The sequence below is a fragment of the Antechinus flavipes genome, chromosome 4 (assembly GCF_016432865.1).
Source record: "Antechinus flavipes isolate AdamAnt ecotype Samford, QLD, Australia chromosome 4, AdamAnt_v2, whole genome shotgun sequence".
NCBI lineage: Eukaryota > Metazoa > Chordata > Mammalia > Dasyuromorphia > Dasyuridae > Antechinus > Antechinus flavipes.
Genome location: NC_067401.1, coordinates 161,979,631 through 161,998,046, shown reverse-complemented (window position 1 = coordinate 161,998,046; position 18,416 = coordinate 161,979,631). Strand labels below are relative to the sequence as shown.

General features: G+C 32.6%; 1 protein-coding gene across 2 annotated transcripts in view; it reads right to left on the bottom strand.

Moving 5' to 3' along the window:
* The window catches only part of SMURF2 (SMAD specific E3 ubiquitin protein ligase 2), a 131,808-nt gene that overhangs the window by 49,150 nt on the left and 64,242 nt on the right, over positions 1–18,416 (bottom strand). Inside the window, exons 4-6 of one of the 2 annotated variants that reach the window (XM_051995281.1) lie at positions 14,878–15,011; positions 7,145–7,210; positions 5,382–5,466 (exon numbers count right to left, since the gene is read on the bottom strand). In XM_051995281.1, coding sequence (XP_051851241.1) covers positions 5,382–5,466; positions 7,145–7,210; positions 14,878–15,011 — 285 coding nt within the window. The other variant, XM_051995282.1, reaches the window with a different exon arrangement.

Below are 18,416 nucleotides of genomic sequence, written 5' to 3'. Positions count from 1 at the left end.
GACATGTCAAGTTTTCTGTGGCTATAGTTATAAACATTTGGTAGAATGAGCTTACATTAGGTTCTCTCAGTGAAGATTGAGTATTTTAATTCTTAAATGCCTTATTATAAAGGTACTATAACCAAAAGCAAAATAAAGTTTATCAGGTATAATGAAGAAAAAGTAACAATATGCAGAGAGAATGCTAGTGATAGTTCATATACCATAGAATCCATAAAACAATTTCTATACCTAGTTGTAATATTAGAACTGTTAATGGTCCTGTGAAAATGATTAATTTAAGCAACTTATTTGATCAAAACATCACGTTGCAAAACATAAAATTATATACAAATTTGTACACAGTAATGTCCAGTTCAATTGAATCATCCATTATTTAGATTTCATTATTTTAAAGACAAAATTAACTTATATGCATATAAGAAATGGATGGGCATTTATGTGGTTTCCATAATTACAAAAATGAAATTGGAGAAATGAAACAAATTTAAAAATTAGAATGCACAAAGACATCAAAAAATAGTCAAGGGGAGAGTTATCTTCCCTAAAAGAATATAAGAATGTAAGCTCCTTGGAGACAGGAACTGGCTTTTGTAATCTGGGATGGTGGCCTGAGGTTTGAAAAGAATCTTTTGTTCTTTGCCCCTAGCCCTTCACTGTTACCTTCTCCCTTCTAGAATATAAGCTTGGGGGCAGGGACTGGCAATGTAATAAGGAATAGAGATTCGAGTAATGTAACTTCTGTAGCATCCAATTAATGGGTTATCAGAGGAGGGATTTGTGCTTCAGGATAGAAAATAAAATGCTGCCTTTGGAGTTTCAAAGGTGTGTCTACTCATCGAGGCACCCATTCCAGCAAGAATGTAAAATAAATCTTTCCTGCATCCATCAGTAAGTCAGTGGAGTTCTTGGTGAGATATTTTGTTTCTGATAAATGGGGGCTTGTCTAGGATCGACATTATGAATTGGAGGTGGCTTTGTCCAAGAAGCAATGATGCGTCCTGGGGATTGTTGATTTTAATGGTCTCGTGGAGTGGCTCCAGTGTCCTCGACTCAAACTATTCAGGACCACATAGGTAAGAATCCAGGAAATAAAGAAAGGAAAAAGAATAGGCTCTACAGCAGTCAGAGAACTCTGCCCAGACCAAGGATAAGAATGCCAACTTATCTAGTATTGCCTTTAGAGGCTGGGGCCATTTTTAGTGTCTGAGGTGTCAGACTGGTAAGATGGGAAACTTAATGATGCCAAGGAGTGGAACCCCTGGGACATACCTCGAATATAATCTAGAAGAGAGGGGATGTCATGAAATTTAGCATTGAGTAATTAGTGATCTAAGATCACTGGAGGATGGAGACTTCCACAATGGAGTGCAGGAAGGATCTGCCCAAGACATATTTACAAGAAACTGGAGGGCCCCAAAAGAAAAGAGGTTCTTCTCCAAGAAAAAGGGAAAGAATAACTCTCCACTAGACAGAAAGAAAAAGAATTTTAAAACCATTTGTATTTGTGTGAATATGAATCTGTTTTGTCTTCTACTTTTTTCTCCATCAGCTGAATTTAAAAGGAAAAGATCTGGCCATTTTAGGATTTAAAAGTACTTGTTTGATATCTGTTTGCCTATCAGGCATCTTGATTCAAATTAACTTGAATTTTTCTTAAGCTTTCAAGCTTCTCTCCCTAGAGGGCTATTGGTCCAGTCCAGCCTCTCCAAAGAATAGCAAGCACCTCAAAAATCTCTACCTAATACTCTAGAGTCTGTCTTAGTTCTCTCTAGATGGGTCCCTATATACCCTAAACCCTCAGAATCTCAAATTTCTTCTGAAACTCTGAGCCCTGTGAAAGGGTGCAGTCTAGCTCCTTGTGGCTTGGGGAAACCCACTATCCAGTTTAAATTCTTTTCCCCCCTTCTCTATATGAACAGTCCAAATGGGTTTAAGGAAGAGTACAAAATTGGGGGGGAAAGATAGAAGCTATTTCCATTTTGCTTCTAACAGTCTGTGTCTCAAATAATTTACTGCCATTTCAAAGATTTGGGGGTGTTTAAGAGAACAGAGTTTTGAGGGGGAAGAAGAGTTTTCTCTCAAAAATATAATCTAAATTTCTGGGTGTTTAAATTTAAATTGTATATAATTAGAATTATTTTCAATTGATGCATTTGGTAGAAATATGTGCACATTAATATTTAAGTATTGCTACTAGAAATTTAAATCTTTATTTTAAGTTAAAAAAAATTGACTATTAAAACAAAATTCTTTGTTAACTAACCTAAAGAAATCACTTGTTTGTATCTATACATTAGATGAAATGTATTTAAGGTACTATGTTGCTTTCTAAATTGTATATTCAGCAATTTATAAAAATCATATGAAATATGCTTTAAAATTATGTCAGCTCTGCTGGACATATGGTCTATTGTTTAAATAATAGCTTGTGTTTACACAGCATTAATATCTGAATATTTGTTTTTACTTTTCCAATCTATGGTTGTTTCAAGACAAAGTCATTTGTGAGCTATATCAAAGGGTCTTACTGCTTACCAATGCAAAGAACTTTTAAGAGAAGTTTATTAGTACTGTAAGTTTTCTGAAAATGATTACTTCTACCAAGGTCTCCATCTGAAATCTCTTGGGATTATAACTGATAATGCTTTGAATTGTGAATTTTATCTAATAAATTATTAAGTTAGTAGCCCTCCATTTGAAAAAATACCATTAAGTTATTCAGATGAATTTCTGAATTGGCTGTGAGGTGGGATTGTTATTACATGATTGATTGTTAACTATGACTATTAAATGCCCTTAGGCTAAAGCCTGAAGGATCAGTTTTGATGCTATGATAATCATGCTTCTACTTTTTCCTCTTATAGCAAATTTCTATAATGAGAGTAAGTGGTCAATAGAAGCCATAAGCATAATTCAAATATGTACTATTTTCCTGTTTTTCAAACTGAAAATATATAGTTACTATTTCTTAAATAATTAGGTATATGGCTTAATCATCTATCTGTTGCTAGATGTATATGTTTATATGAAATAAGGTCCTTAAATGTTTCTGATAATGTAAGAACAATTGATACAACTGTCTGTAGGACCTGTTATTTTATTGATTATTGAAACTAAAGCTGAAACATCTTTAGTATGGCTTAGAGAAGAAGATTTTAGTGTACTGAAGTTTTCTTACAGGGATGTAATTTGTGGAATATTTTGTTACGTCAATGGGAAAGTCATTTTTATTTGTTTGTTAGTAATGTGGGAATAACATGTATTTGCATAGTGTCCTGCAATATAAACATGATTTATAATGTAGTTTCTTAAAAGAAATGATGCCTAACTAATTATCTACAGAATCTTCAGGGAAAATATAAGCATACCTCCCAAAAATGAGGGTTTTGCTCTTAAGTGCAACTTCTCTGTCCCTCTGTCTCTCTCTCTCCCCTCCCTTCCCTTCCTCTCTCTACTCCTCACCCCTCAGAGCACCTGTTCTCTTAGGAATTCCTCTAGGCTTTGATCAATTCACCTTCAAATGGTCAGCCCTAGACAGCTGTATTGACCAGCTTCAGAGGTCGGACTCAACCCACTGGATGCTCCGATCAGTTCAAACCCCTCCAAATTGATCCCTGTAGGATGACCCCAGTTCAAAGCCCATTCTCAGCAGGGAGTAGTTTCAGGAGATGAGATCATTGTTCCATACCCCAAAGGACTTTGGACCCCATTGCTCTGGAAAGAAACTGGAACTGGTTAGTGAATGTACCCAAACAGTTACCCATTGTTTGAGTTAGTGCCCTGTAAGGAGTTCATCAATCCTGTGAAGGGGGAGGTTTCATAGGATTAATGCTACTCCTCTGCTACAACAGTATTTGAGACTTAGGATGAGGACATTGGGTTAAGATTTGGGTTAATATTATTAAGAAAGATACCTCACAAACAATTCAGTTTGAGGTTTGTCAAATTATAGAATTATAGAGGCTTGATTGGTCACAGACAAGTAATTGTAATAACCATTTCAATGCCTGGTTAGAATTAGAAAAACACTCTGTAAAAAGTCTGAACAAAAAGAATTCCTATGTCTGTGCTATGGACTGCCCAATGTCCAGATAGTACCATTCCCTTTAGGTATGAAAAAACATGAGAATGAATTCAAGTGCAATATTCTTCTCTTCCCAAAATAACATTCCTAGAGAGAATTACAGTGCTTTATTCTACTTATTCCCTTCTGTGAGGGAATAAACTAAGCTATACTAGCCTCTTATCTCAGTTTTGGAGATTAATCAGCTTGCCTCTCATGGCAGGTTGAAAGATTCCAAAATCTAGAGACTGTAGTGACATGTACTCAAGACATGTAACTGGGGGGTAGCTCTTGCAATTTCTCAGGGATGAACAGATTCCAAGCAAAGCTTAGGTGATACTGTGGAGGCAATATCTCAAACCTGCTTTGCCTGGGAACTGAGTGGGCACCTGTGCACCGATCTAATTGGCTATTTATTTTATTCTGGCATTTTAAAAAGAAGAAAAGACTGAATCAGGAAGAAAGGTAAGGATAGTAACTGATGAATTCAAGGCTAGAAATTGAGATTTTTTTGGATTTGGATCATTCCTATTCTGGTGGGCAAATATTATTGGATAAATTACATCAAAGAGGCAATGAAGGAAACAGCAGAGCAGTTAGATGCCACTAACAGAATAGCATGGGAAAATAGAATGATTCTGAACAGATTGTTGGCAGAAATAGGAGGAACATACGTTATGATTAGAGATAGTTTCACTACTAATATAGTCCTGCCAGAAGAATTAGTAGAAAATTCAGGGATTAATTATCTATCCTTGAAAGGAGATCTGTGCAGAGGCTAATAGACTTTTATGAAATGAGATATAAAAAGTATTAGCTAAATATTAGAGGTTAGAAAAGGATGTGGAAACCAAATTATTAAAGAGGGGGAGAAATTGTGAGGAATGGACGGGCATTTATTTGGTTTCCATAGTTATGAAAATTAAATTGGAGAAATGAAACAAATTAAAAAATTGAAACCCACAAGGACATCAAAGAATAATCAAAGTTATCTCCTCCCAAGGAAATAAGAATGTAAAATCCTTGGGGGCAAGTACTGGCTATGTAATGAGGGGTAGAGATTCGAGTCATGTAACTTTTAATATCCAATTACTGGGGAATCAGGAGAGGGACTAGTGCTTCAGGATAGGAAATAAAACACTGACTTAGAGTTTCAAAGGTGTCTACTAATCTGGGCACTCATTCTTGCAAAAATGTAAAATAAATCTTTCCTGCATTCATCAATGAGTCAGTAGAGTTCTTGGTAAGATAATTTGTTTCTTACAATACATATCATGCTATATTTTTCCTCATGTTTTCAAAAAAGTGGGCTTACCCATCTGGCAAATCATTATCAAATAAACGACTGCAGTCCACCACTTGTCCTCCTGTGCCTATTCGATCTCTGGATTGCAGGCTTACTATTAAAATAGCAAAAGACAATTATTAATAGATTGATAAAACTAGTATATAACTATATTTGAAAAAGAATAGTATACCATATTAAGACTTTAACAGACTTTAAACTTCATTTGCATACATTTTAAAAAACTCATTATCTTCCCATGAAACTCCATGAAATTGAAATTCCACTTCTAAAATCTTCCCATTTTTAGACAAGAATAAAAACTTCAGACTTGGTTGTAGTTTATTACATTAAATTAAAAAGGTTTTGCACAAACAAAACCAACATAAACAAGATTAAAATCGAAGTACAAAGCTGGAATTTTTTTTTTTACAACCAGTGTTTCAGATAAAAGCCTCATTTCTAAAATATATAAAGAACTGTTTCAATTTATAATGCAAGTTATTCTGCAATTGAGAATGGTCAAAGGATATGAACAATTTTCAGATCATAAATTAAAGCCATCGATAGTCATATGAAAAAAGTTCTAAATCTCTATTGAGTAGAGAAATGAAAATTAAAACAACTCTGAAATACCACCTCACACTTCTTAGATTGGCTAAAATGACAGGAAAAGATAATGATAATTGTTGGAGGGGATGTGGCAAAACTGGGACACTAATGCATAATTGGTGGATTTGTGAAATGATCCAACCATTCCAGAAGCAATCTGGAATATATGCCCAAAAATCTATAAAATTGTGCATAAATAACCTTTGATCTAGCAGTACTACTACCACTGGGGATATACCCAAGGAAATCAAAAAAGAGGGAAATGGATCCACATATGCAAAAATGTTTGTAGCAGCTCTTTTTTTGGTCGCAAAGAATTGGAAAATGAGTAAATGCCCACCAACTGGGGAATGGCTGAATAAGTTATGAAATATGAAAGTAATGGAATATTATTGTTCCATAAAAAATGAACAAGCTGATTTTAGAAAGGTCTGGAAAGATTTATTCAAACTGATGCTGAGCAAAATAAGTAGAACCAGGAATGTACTATAGTAACAGCAAGATTGTGCACTGATCAGTTAATTTCACAGCAATTCAGTGATGCAAGGCAATCTCAATAAACTTTGGATAGAAAAGCCATCTCCACCTAGAGAGAAAACTATGGAGATTGAATGTAAATCAAAGCATGTTATATTCACTTTTTTTTTCTTTTTCTTCTTTTTTTTCTCTTGTGGTTTTTCCCTTTTGCTCTGACTTTTCTCTCTCAACATGATTCATCAAGAAATGTATATTTTAAAAAATTATGTACAGGTATAACCAGGAAAAAATAATCTGGGGGAAAAAATATGACATATAACAACATGCTTATTCCGAGTCTTTATTACCATCCCATGATTACTTCAGGATTTTCTTACTTTCCAAAAATTGACAAATATATACAAGATGATTAAGTTGTTTATGCAAATTCCTTATAGCATATATTTAATATTTTTAAAGAGTCAATAGTTCTTCACTTCACTAGCTATTTATTACTGTTATTTATATGTTGTAAATATTATTTATACCTAAATGACATTTAGTTATTTTTTAGTTTAGATTGCCAAAATCCTTAAAAGAGAGAATGCCCATAATATTAACACAAATTCAAAGTTAGCATAACTGTATTATCAGTCATTTAAATCTGATGATTTTAGTCAATCTGTTTTCAATCAAACCATGCAATCATAAAATTCCACACTTACCTACTATCTGTCCTCTAACTGTTTCATTGTCATTTGGCCCAAGTTTGCATAAATCCAACCGCTGATCTATTTTAAGTAAACAAACACACAAAAAATAATCAAATAAGCAGTTTTAACTGTTAAAGATCAATATAATGAGAAGTAAAAAAATATATTGTTAAAATACTTGGTAAATAACAAGTTTATTATGTTCCTTAAACAACAAGTTTAAGGAAGGAATTTATCATACTGTTATAGAACTTCAGTAATGAATGACTCTACTAAGGTACACACACACACACACACACACACACACTCTCTCTCTCTCTCTCTCTCTCTCTCTCTCTCTCTCTCTCCAAGATTAATAAAGGCAAAATATATTACAAAATTATAAAATGACTCAGTATACACAGATAAGTTTAATGGATATAGAAGTAATGCAGAACAGAACCTGTACTATAGTCACTAATTCTGACAAAATAACATCACAGAGAATGTATTAGAAAATTCTGCATATTTTAATGTTAGCTATATTTATATATTCAAGGAAGAGGCATACAATAAACTCAGCAAATATTGTTTACACAAAATTGTCTACAACCATGTACATAAACACCAGAAGGCTAATCAAAAATAACAGCAAAAATTTATCATCACCTTGTTTGAAATAGAACAATAAACAAAATCCCTATATAGGACTACAGAGAAAACATAAAACTCCAGAGAAGATAATGGATGCCAGGTATACTGGAACTGTTCATCTTTTGAAATTACATGGGAATAAAAAGTTCAATCCATCATCTGTTAAGCGTCTATATTGTTCCAGATGCTAGGAATACAAGAAACAATCCTTACTCACTAGCAGCTCACATTAGAATATGTGTATGTATATATATATATATATATATATATATATATATATATATATATATATATATATATATATATATATATATATATATATGTATATGTATATATGTAAAGATAATACAGATAAACACAAAGTGGCTTGTTGTTGGTTTTTTTAAGTAGCTTCAGAAGGAAGGGTACAAGAAATTGGGTACATCCAGAAAGGCTTCATACAGAAAGTGCTACTTAACATATATCTTAAAGGATGAAAAGAGTTCAGTAAGGCAAAAGTAAAGAGGAAATACATTCCAGGCATGGATGACAACCAATACAAAAACAATGATATGGGATGGAGTTGAGTATGTGAGGAACAAAGAGAAGGCTAATTTGGATAGATTGCAAAATGCAAAAGGGGAAGTAATATATGATGAGGCTGGAAAGACAAGTGGAAGACAGGTCATGAAGGGCTTTAAAAGATTAAAAGAGCTTTTATTTTATTCTAGAGGGAAGAGGAAAATGCCCAAAGTTACTGAGTTGAAAAATGACATATCTGTATTTAAAATCACTTTTACAGCAGCATAAACAATGGCCAGGAGTAGGGAAAGACTTGAGGCAGTGAACTAAGTAAGGGGATGTCTCCCTCAGGTAACAAACCAACTCCCACTAGACTACACATGTCTGACCAGAAAACTGGAAAAATGTAATGCCATAAGTAAACAGCCCAGCTATTTGTACAAAGACAATCACCAATTCTGATTTTGGTGGATTTCTGTTCACATCAGGATAGATGTAAGAAGAAAGATATTAAATAATTACAACTGGGAATTTCCAACTGCAGTTACAAGGCAGCTTTAGGACTAAAAATGAATCTCCTCATGGAAATATGGGATATGATAACTGGTACTTATAGATCCAACTATATCTGACTCAAGAAGAGAGATTAATCTCATTGTTTGGGGTGATTTTGATTGACTTCTCCTTTGTGGACTAAGAATGCACTGGATCTATAAAAAGGGAGTCATTAAGACAATTAGGCTCTTTTCCTCCTTTTTGGACAGATTCAGAGAATATTAGGCACAAGTCAAATACTAGAAACACATTAGTAAACTTTGGTAGTTCAAAAGAAGTCTGCACATTGACACCCCACTTCAGGGACCAATTGACCACAATTCTCCCATCCTTAGAAATGATAGCCTCTTACTAAAGAAATGACAGCAACCAGGAGATTGGTTGTATGCTAAGAATTCCTAGACAATAAATGCCTGGATATAGTCCTAAGAAATACGATAGCAAAGGTATACTGCAAACCAAGAATGGGGAAAACCACATGAACAAGTGGTGGGAATTACTGACTTTTAGCTTTCTATTAAAAAAATACTGCATAAAATATAAGACTGCCTCTCAAGTGAGGTTATTTCCTTTCCAGAAGAAGTACAAATCTTTAGAATGCTAGAGAGTTGAAGGGTTATATTATATCCTTAAGGTGGAAACAGAATTTCAAGATTTTGCCCTTCTAATAATACCAAATTTGTTTCCCTTTTGAGGGAAGTCAAAGCCCCCAATGGAGCTGTAATTCTGGGACTGTTCACAACAAGCATTTATTAAAAGTTTTATTTTTAAGATATAAATTAACCAATAAACATTTATTAAGCACAAACTTTGTACCAGGTACAATGTTAAGTGCTGGGGAAATTTACTAGGGTACACTTCTAAGAAATCAAAGAGGAAAAGGATTCATATATGCAGAAATATTTACAGTAACTACTTTTGTGGTAGCAAAAAATTGGAAAATGAACAGGAAGCCATCAGTTGGAGAATGTTTGAACAAGGTATAGCAGATGAATATGACAGCATACTATGATGTTATTTTTTTTAAAAATGATAAAAGGGATCACTTCAGAAAAACCTGGAATTGCTTTTATCAGTTAGTCGTGTCCAACTCTGAGATTTTCATGACAAATATATTGAAGGAGCTTGCCATTTCTCTTTCCAAATCATTTTACAGATGAGAAAACTGAGGCAAATAGAGTTTAACAACTTGCCTAGGGTTACACAGATAAGGTCTAAAGCCAAATTTGAACTCAGGTCCTTCTGACTCCAGAGCCAGCATTCTACCTATAGTACTACCTTGCTGCATGATATGTAATGATGTAGAGTAAACTGAACAAAGAGAATGGTTTACACAATAATAGCACTGCAAAAACAACATTAAAATATAATGATTATGACTCCAGAAGCTTCATGATGAAACAAGCTATGCGGTGATAGGAAGTTGATGGATTCAGAGTTCAGATAGATACCTTTAAAACAAACAAACAAAACATGACCAGCATGGGAATTTGTTTGCTTGACTATATATATTTGTAACGAGGGTTTTCTTGCTTTTTCATTTGGAGAGGGAAGGGAAAAGAGAACGTAAATGTGAAAATAAAATAAAATTTCAGAAAGCCAGAAAGAAGGGCTTTAGTCAGAATATAAAGACCATTAAAAGCTTAATAGAGAAGTCTGCATTCCATCCTAAAATCAAGAGTCAGCCACTGGGGTTTTTAATTAAGTAGGGTTATATATATGGTTAGCTTTAGGAATATTACTTTGCTATCTGTGTAGAGGATGAACTGGAAGAGAAACAGATATCAAGAAGGGAAACTAATTAAAGGGTATGCAATAATATAAGTGAGAAGTGTTAAGGGCCCGACTTAGGGTAGTGACTATAAGTATGAAGATAAGGAGACAGACTCAAAGGATGTGATAAAATCAGTGAGGCTTGGCAATTTACAAGGCATGTAGTTTTATGAAGGTGACTAAAGTTGTGTACACTGGGTAACTGGATTCAAGAAAAATAAGTCTCAAAAAATATGTTCCATTTTGGATGTGTTACTTTTGAGGTGCCTATGAGACAGCAAGAGAAATAGGATTGAGGTTCAGAAGAGATACATGGACTGCAAATAGAGATCTGGGAGTCAAAGACACAGAGTAATAGTTGAACCTAAGGAAGCTGATAAAATCACTTAAGAGAAAGATTAAAGCCCAAAACAGAGACCTCAGACATACTCATATATTGAAAATAAAACAAGAATGGTTGAAGATGCAGCTAAGGAGAAACTAAATAAGCAACCAGAGAAGTAGCAGGAGAATAAGAAAAGCAAAGTGCCATAAAAATCCAAGGAGAAGTTGTCTAAGAGGATGGATGTAAAATGCTGCTTAAAAGTCAAGAAATGCAAAGGCAAGAAATATTGATTCCTGCAGAGGAGGAAGAGGTGAAATTCAGAGGGAAAAGAATTTTGTCAAATGTTATACAGGCTATTCTGAATCCCTTTATGTTTCTCCCTCCCCATTTTCTAAATGATAAAATAAAAACTGCACTGAACTCAAAATATCTTGATAACTTGAGTGCTTGGACAGGAGAGAGTGATGCTTTTATTTACATCTGTGGAGAAGCATATTTAGGCTTTATTCAAATTATATTGTGAAATTCTCAAGAGCAAATCAGAGTAAGAGCAAAATAAGCCAAAGTGTTTTTATAGATGTATTCCACTGAGTTGGCTATAAAGCAAACTCTATTTTCCGCTTAACATTAATTACTAGATGACCCCAGTGAACAGAATGTTGAACTTAAAGAATTAGGAAAAGATTAATTTAAATCTGCCTCAGACACTTACTAGTTGTGAGACACTGGGCAAGTTACTTAAACTTCTCTAAAGCCTCAGTTTCCTAGCTCAACATTAAGAAAATAATCAATATAATCACCATATTTAAAAAAAAATCATCATGATTATCTCAATAAAGAAAGAAAAAAAACCTTTGAATCATTTATGCTAAAGATTCTACAAAGTATAGGCATAGAGAAATTATTTTGATATTATAAAAAAGTTATTTACCTAAAACTAAAAACAAGCAGTATATACAAGGGAATATACTAGACCTTTTCTAAATATATACAGGAGTTATACAAGACTGCTTAATCTTCCCATTATTATTTGATATAGTTTTAGAAATGCTAGCAAGAGCTATATAAGGAAAAAAATTAAAAATATGAAGACAGGAATAACAGAAATAAAACTACCCCCTATATGCAGATGATATGATGGTTATTTAAAAATCTAGCAAATCAACAAAAATAAAAATTGAGATAACAGCTTCATCAAAGTTGCATGCTAAAAAATAAATCCTCAAATCTAAAAGCATACAAAATCTAAGACTCAATAGTAACAGAAAAGGCAATAATTGTGAAACCACAATATATTTGGCAATCGAACTACTTAAGTCCACAAGCATTGCTTAAAGAAATAGAGAAAAGGGTGGTCAGCTAGTTGGTGCAGTGGAAAGAGCACCAGCCCTGAAGTCAGGAGGACCTGAGTTCAAATATGGACTCAGACACTTAATACTTCCTAGCTGTGTGACCCCTGGGCAAGTCACTTAACCCCAATTGTCTCAGCAAAAAGAAAAAAAGAAAAGAAAAGAAATAGGGAAAAGGGGGCAGCTAGCTTAGATACAACATCAGCCCTAAAGTCAAGAAATAGAGAATAATTAAGTTGCTAGGGAAATATTTAGTATTTTTGGCTAGACTCTATCAATGTTCTCAAAAAAAATTACAAATGATTAACAACCATATAAAAGAATGCTTTAAATCATGAATACTTAAAGAAATACAAACCAATTCTGAGAGTTCGATTCTTGCCCTATAAACTGGGAAGGCAATAAAAGATAGGAATAGTCACTGTTGGAGGAGCTATGGGAAAAATAATGTATTACTGGTAGAATGGTAAATCAATAGAATTATTCTGGGAAGCAATTTGAAATTACGCAAATAAAGTTAACTAAATATTCACACTCTCATCAGAGATTCTATTCGTAGACTTATATTCCAAAGAAACCATTGATTAAAAAAATCTTCATATAAAACAAAATATTTTGACTTGTGCTTTTTTGCAATAGCAAAGAATTGGAAACAAAGTATAAACCCATTAACTGGAGAACAATTAGACAAATTGTAGTACATGAAAGGAATGCCATAATAAATGACCAATATGATGACTTCAGAGAAGCATGGAAAGATTTACATGAACTCATGCAGAGTGAAGTAAGAAGTCAAAAATATATATACTCAATGACAACAAAAATGAGCCACTCCCCCCAAAAATCAAAGTGAATATGGCAAAATTGTAAAGAATAAGCATAAGTCAAAAGAATAGATATGAGAAGATATGCCCAAACCTTACTCCTTTGCAGATGTAAGAGGTCCACAAGAACTGCACACTGCATATATTGTACAACTTTTTCAATATACTGATCAGTTATACTGATTTTCTTCCTGTTTTTTTTTTTGTCTTCAAAAAATTATATCTATTATATTAGATGGAGGGGGAGAAGAGACATGCTTGGAAAAATAATGCTGATGCAAAAAAGGGCATCAATAAAAAATTTATTTAAAACATACAAAAATAAATTACAAAACTAGAGAAGTTTTTTAAGAACAAATTTTTACGCAGAATGAAAAGAATAAGAGAGTGATACTATATTATAATATGCAAACACTAGCAAATATATCTACTTAATATTTTATTTCCTCTTTGTAGAAACCTATGCTCCTCCCTTCACTGTTAAGCACCCATTCAAACCATACACAGAAAATACTAATTTGCCTCAAATACTGGAACTCATTGACTTTGCATTTCTAGCTAATCTTAATTTTATTCATTTTAATTATGTATTTATGCTATATAAGACTTCCATACTTTAAGTGATATCATCATTAAGTATAGTATATTCAAACTTTAAATTTCCCAATATTTTAAGTTTCCATAAAACAAATTACTCCCTTTTAAATCTATTCACTAAATTAAAAATTCTCATAATCTAAAGGCATAGCACCTAGAGTTAGAAGAGACTTCAGAGATGAACTAAATTCAACCCTAATTTTACATATAAAGAAACTGAAACCATAAAGCAATTGTGACATGTAAATACTAGAAAAGGCATTGCTTGAAAGTGTAATTCTGTGAAATAAAGCTATTTTTATACTCATATAGATGGACCAATATTTCACTAACTTTTATACATAAAAAATACTCATATAAAATTAGCATTTTCTTGACCCCTCTTCATTTAAGATTCACTCTGAGTTACAACTTGATTTTATGCTATTTATACTATGTAATGATGTTCAATATAACACTTGAGAATTACTTGAGCATTTTACATTTCTTTTTTTCCTATCAGATAAAAATTTCATTTTGTATAATAACTTCATTTTTATTAAATAATTATGCTTCACATCAATCTTTTCCACATTAAAGTAAAATTCAACTAAATTTCCAAACCAACAACCAAAACAAAAATGAGGAATAAAGCAGAAGAAATGGAGAGGGATGATATACATGACATGTGAATTGTTACCAATTCAAAACATTCAATTACTTAGAACATGGACTTCATATTCATTTCATCTCTGCAGGGTAAATTCTAGCAATAAATTAATTTTAAATATGATTGAAACAAAATAATTAGGTGGCCTTTAAAGTTCATCATAATTTGTGTATGCATAAGGCACATGCATGAGGAGGTGAAGATCTCGACTTTGGGAATTGTGAGATGCAGAGAGCTATGCCAATGTGGTATTCCCACTAAATTTGACATTAACATGGTGAAACCCTAGGTATGGCAGGTCACTAGATTGTTTAAAGAGATATAAAATCAGGCCAGCTTAGAAACAGCATGTCAAAGCTCCTAAGCTAATCAATAGAAGATCAACCTTGTGAGGAAATCTAACACATGCCTGGGTAAGACATGAAACCAAGTTCATTTTTAGGAATGCTATCGGCTATAACTATTTTAAGAGCTATTACTATTCCTTTAATGTTTTTTCCCAAATGAACAAAAGCAAAAATGTCCTCTTATTTACTTACAACCCGTGTCTTTAAGGCGGTTGATGGCATTGGAAAGAAGTCGAACACAACCAAGAAATCCAGCACCTTGTTTTTTATGGATCTTCTTGTGATTCCACACACTGATTGTTACAGAATCAGACTTTCCAATATACCTGCAAAATAAAATAATTATGTAAACAATACCTTGGTGAACATGAAAGGTTGATAAGATTTTTTAGATTCTCTTTTTATATTTAAAAGTCACAATCATCATTTTCCAATGAGAAACAATTAAAAATATTCTGATAATTTCATCAACATAAACAAAACATTATAATGCAAACCAACTTATACATGATCTATTTTCTATTCTTTACTTTGATTTAGCCAAGTCATGTGACTAATATATTAAAATTTTCCTTGAATATTTCATGAACTTTAAAAAAAAATCCAATATGCCCTGAGTTAACCTACTTCTGCCACCATTTAAGCTACATAATAATTTCTGATAGTGAAAAATAGCTTATTTCAGCAACAAATAATTAAAATATTTGGGGATTTATAATTATTACTCTTCCTTAAAAATGCAAAAATGTGATTGCATACTGAACACATTCCAATTTGATATAAATTTAAACATTTTAACATACTCACATTCTATTACATTACATATTATTTTAACTTCAAGAGATATTGTCAAGGTTGACAGACCAAAAATCTGACCTACCTGAAATGTTTAAAATTGCCGCAGAACTGGAAAAGTGCATACTCATGTAACGCTTTATCCCTGCTTCTTTCCTGTATGCAGGCCTTGAGAGAACAGGACTCTTGCAGATTTCACTTCACTGCCTGCAGACAAGCAGAGCAGGGAAAAGCGTTACTGCACGTGTCTATGCATACTCTTACATGTATTTTTAAAAAAAATACATCTATGCCATAGCTGATTATTAACATGGCTAAAATTAATACAAGCTGTAAATAACAAAAATGACAAGAGAATCTTTTCAATATACCAATGTCTCTAAAAAGTCAAATTTTTGGTCCAACAACCTTGACCTTAATACTTTACTCCATAAGCATGATAAAGTCATAGAAGAAGAGTACATTCAGTAAACTGAAAAGGTCTGACTAATTTCATCAGCATAGAAAGTATGCTTCTATTCTTCTAGTTTCCAGATTGAAGAATGTGTAAATAACATTATAATAATGTAATGATCATAAAGTAGTTTCACATTTGCTATTATATTTATTTTAAAATATCATTTAAAAGTCAATATATTTTTTAAAATATTAAAAATACTTCATTTAAAATTTTTAAAAATACTTGTTAATTTCTAGAAAACCTTTAGTTTCTATCAGCACACTGGCAATTCCTATATAGTCAACTTTATTAACTTCTCTTAGCTTTAAAGAAATATATCAAACAAGTTAGCAAAATGGCCAATTGTCACTTAAATATATTAAACATATTTTTGGACACAGATATTAGGTTCTTCAGTATCTTGTGTAGATATGGGAGAAGGGAGTGACTAAGAGATTTAACATTAGTGAACCTTTGTCCAGAAATCAAAGACAATAAAGTTATTAGCTTCAATTTCCATTTCTCTAATCAATAATGATTTAGAGCATTCTTCTTATGACTATAATTTTGATTTTATCTTAAAAACTGTTTGTTCATATCCTCTGACCATTTATCAAGTGGGAAATGGATTGATTGTACTCTTTTTTTTTTAATAACTTTTTATTGATAGAATGCATACCAGGGTAATTTTTTACAGCATTATCTCTTGCATTCACTTCTGTTCCGATTTTTCCCCTCCCTCCCTCCACCCCTTCCCCCAGATGGCAAGAGTTCTTTACATGTTGAATGGGTTGCAGTATATCCTAGATACAATATATGTGTGCAGAACTGAACAGTTTTCTTGTTGCACAGGGAGAATTGAATTCAGAAGGTATAAATAACCCGAGAAGAAAAACAAAAATGCAAGCAGTTTATATTCATTTCCCAGTGTTCTTTCTCTGGGTGTAGCTGCTTCTGTCCATCTTTGATCAATTAAGGCTCTCTTTATCAAAGAGGTCCACATCCATCAGAATACATCCTCAAACAGTATCGTTGTTGAGGTATATAATGATCTCCTGGTTCTGCTCATTTCACTTATCATCAGTTCATGTAAGTCTCGCCAGTCCTCTCTGTATTCATCCTGCTGGTCATTCCTTACAGAACAATAATATTCCATAACATTCATATACCACAATTTACTCAACCATTCTCCAATTGATGGACATCCTTTCATTTTCCAGCTTCTAGCCACTACAAACAGGGCTGCCACAAACATTTTGGCACATACAGGTCCCTTTCCTTTGGTTGATTGTACTCGTAAAGATTTTATGTAGTTCTTTCTATATTTGAGATAGGAGATCTGTATTTGAAAAATTGCCTATAAAATTTTCCCCAACTTACTGCTTTGCTTCTTATCTTGGCTATCTACAATTGTTTTTTTACTTAATGTATTTGAAAAGATTCATTTTACACCTCATACTGTCTGATAGGTACTATGCTTTTCAAGTTTTCTTGTAATATTTCTCTTGATATCTAGGTCATGTATATATTTTGACCTTATTTTGGTAAATAGTGTAAGATATTGGTCTTCTGCCAGATATCTGGTTTCTGCCACAGTGCTTTCCAGTTTTTACAGCAATTTTTATCGAATAGTGAATTCTTATCCCCAAAACTTCAAGTCTTTACATTTATTTGCTGTTATAAATTGCATCTGTCTATTCCCACTGGTTTACCTTTCTATTTCTTAGCACAAGATAGTTCCAATAACTACAATTTATAATATAATATAGTTTAAAATCTGGAACTATTAGATAGCCCTCCTTTACATTTTTCTTCTATTTCTTTTGATATTCACTTAGTAGTTCTTCTGAATGAATTTTGTTATTTTTTTTTCTAATTTCAGGAAAATAATTTTTGGCAATATAATAGGGGTGGCATTGAATATATAAATTAGTTTAAGTACAATTGTCATTTTTACTATGTTGCCCTGACTACCATGAGGAAATATTATTTCTCAAATTTAAATCTGATTTTATTTATATAAAAAGTTGTTTTTTTTTGTTTGTTTTTTTTAATTTTGTTCATATAGCCCGAGTTTGTTTTGGCTGGTGTACTCCCAGGAATTTTATACTGTCTTGGAGTTATCTCTTCTGGCAGGCTGTTTGTACATAGGAATGCTATGATTTATATGAATTTACTTCATATCCTAACACTTTGCTAACATTATTATTTCAATTAATTTTAAATTAAATCTGTGGGATTTTCCAAATATATCATCATATCATTTGCACAGATTTTTATTATCTCATTCTCTATTCCAATTCCTTTTATTTCTTTTTCTTTAATAAATTCCTTTGCTTTCAGCCAAAAAAAGGTTATTTAACATTAATTATTAAAAATAAGGTTATTAGTCATTCACAGATGAAGGCAATATTATTTGTTATAGAAAAGGCTTGGCATATTATTTTCATCTTATTTTGTTTGCCTTTTCTTTCTCATGGTATTTACCCCTTCATTC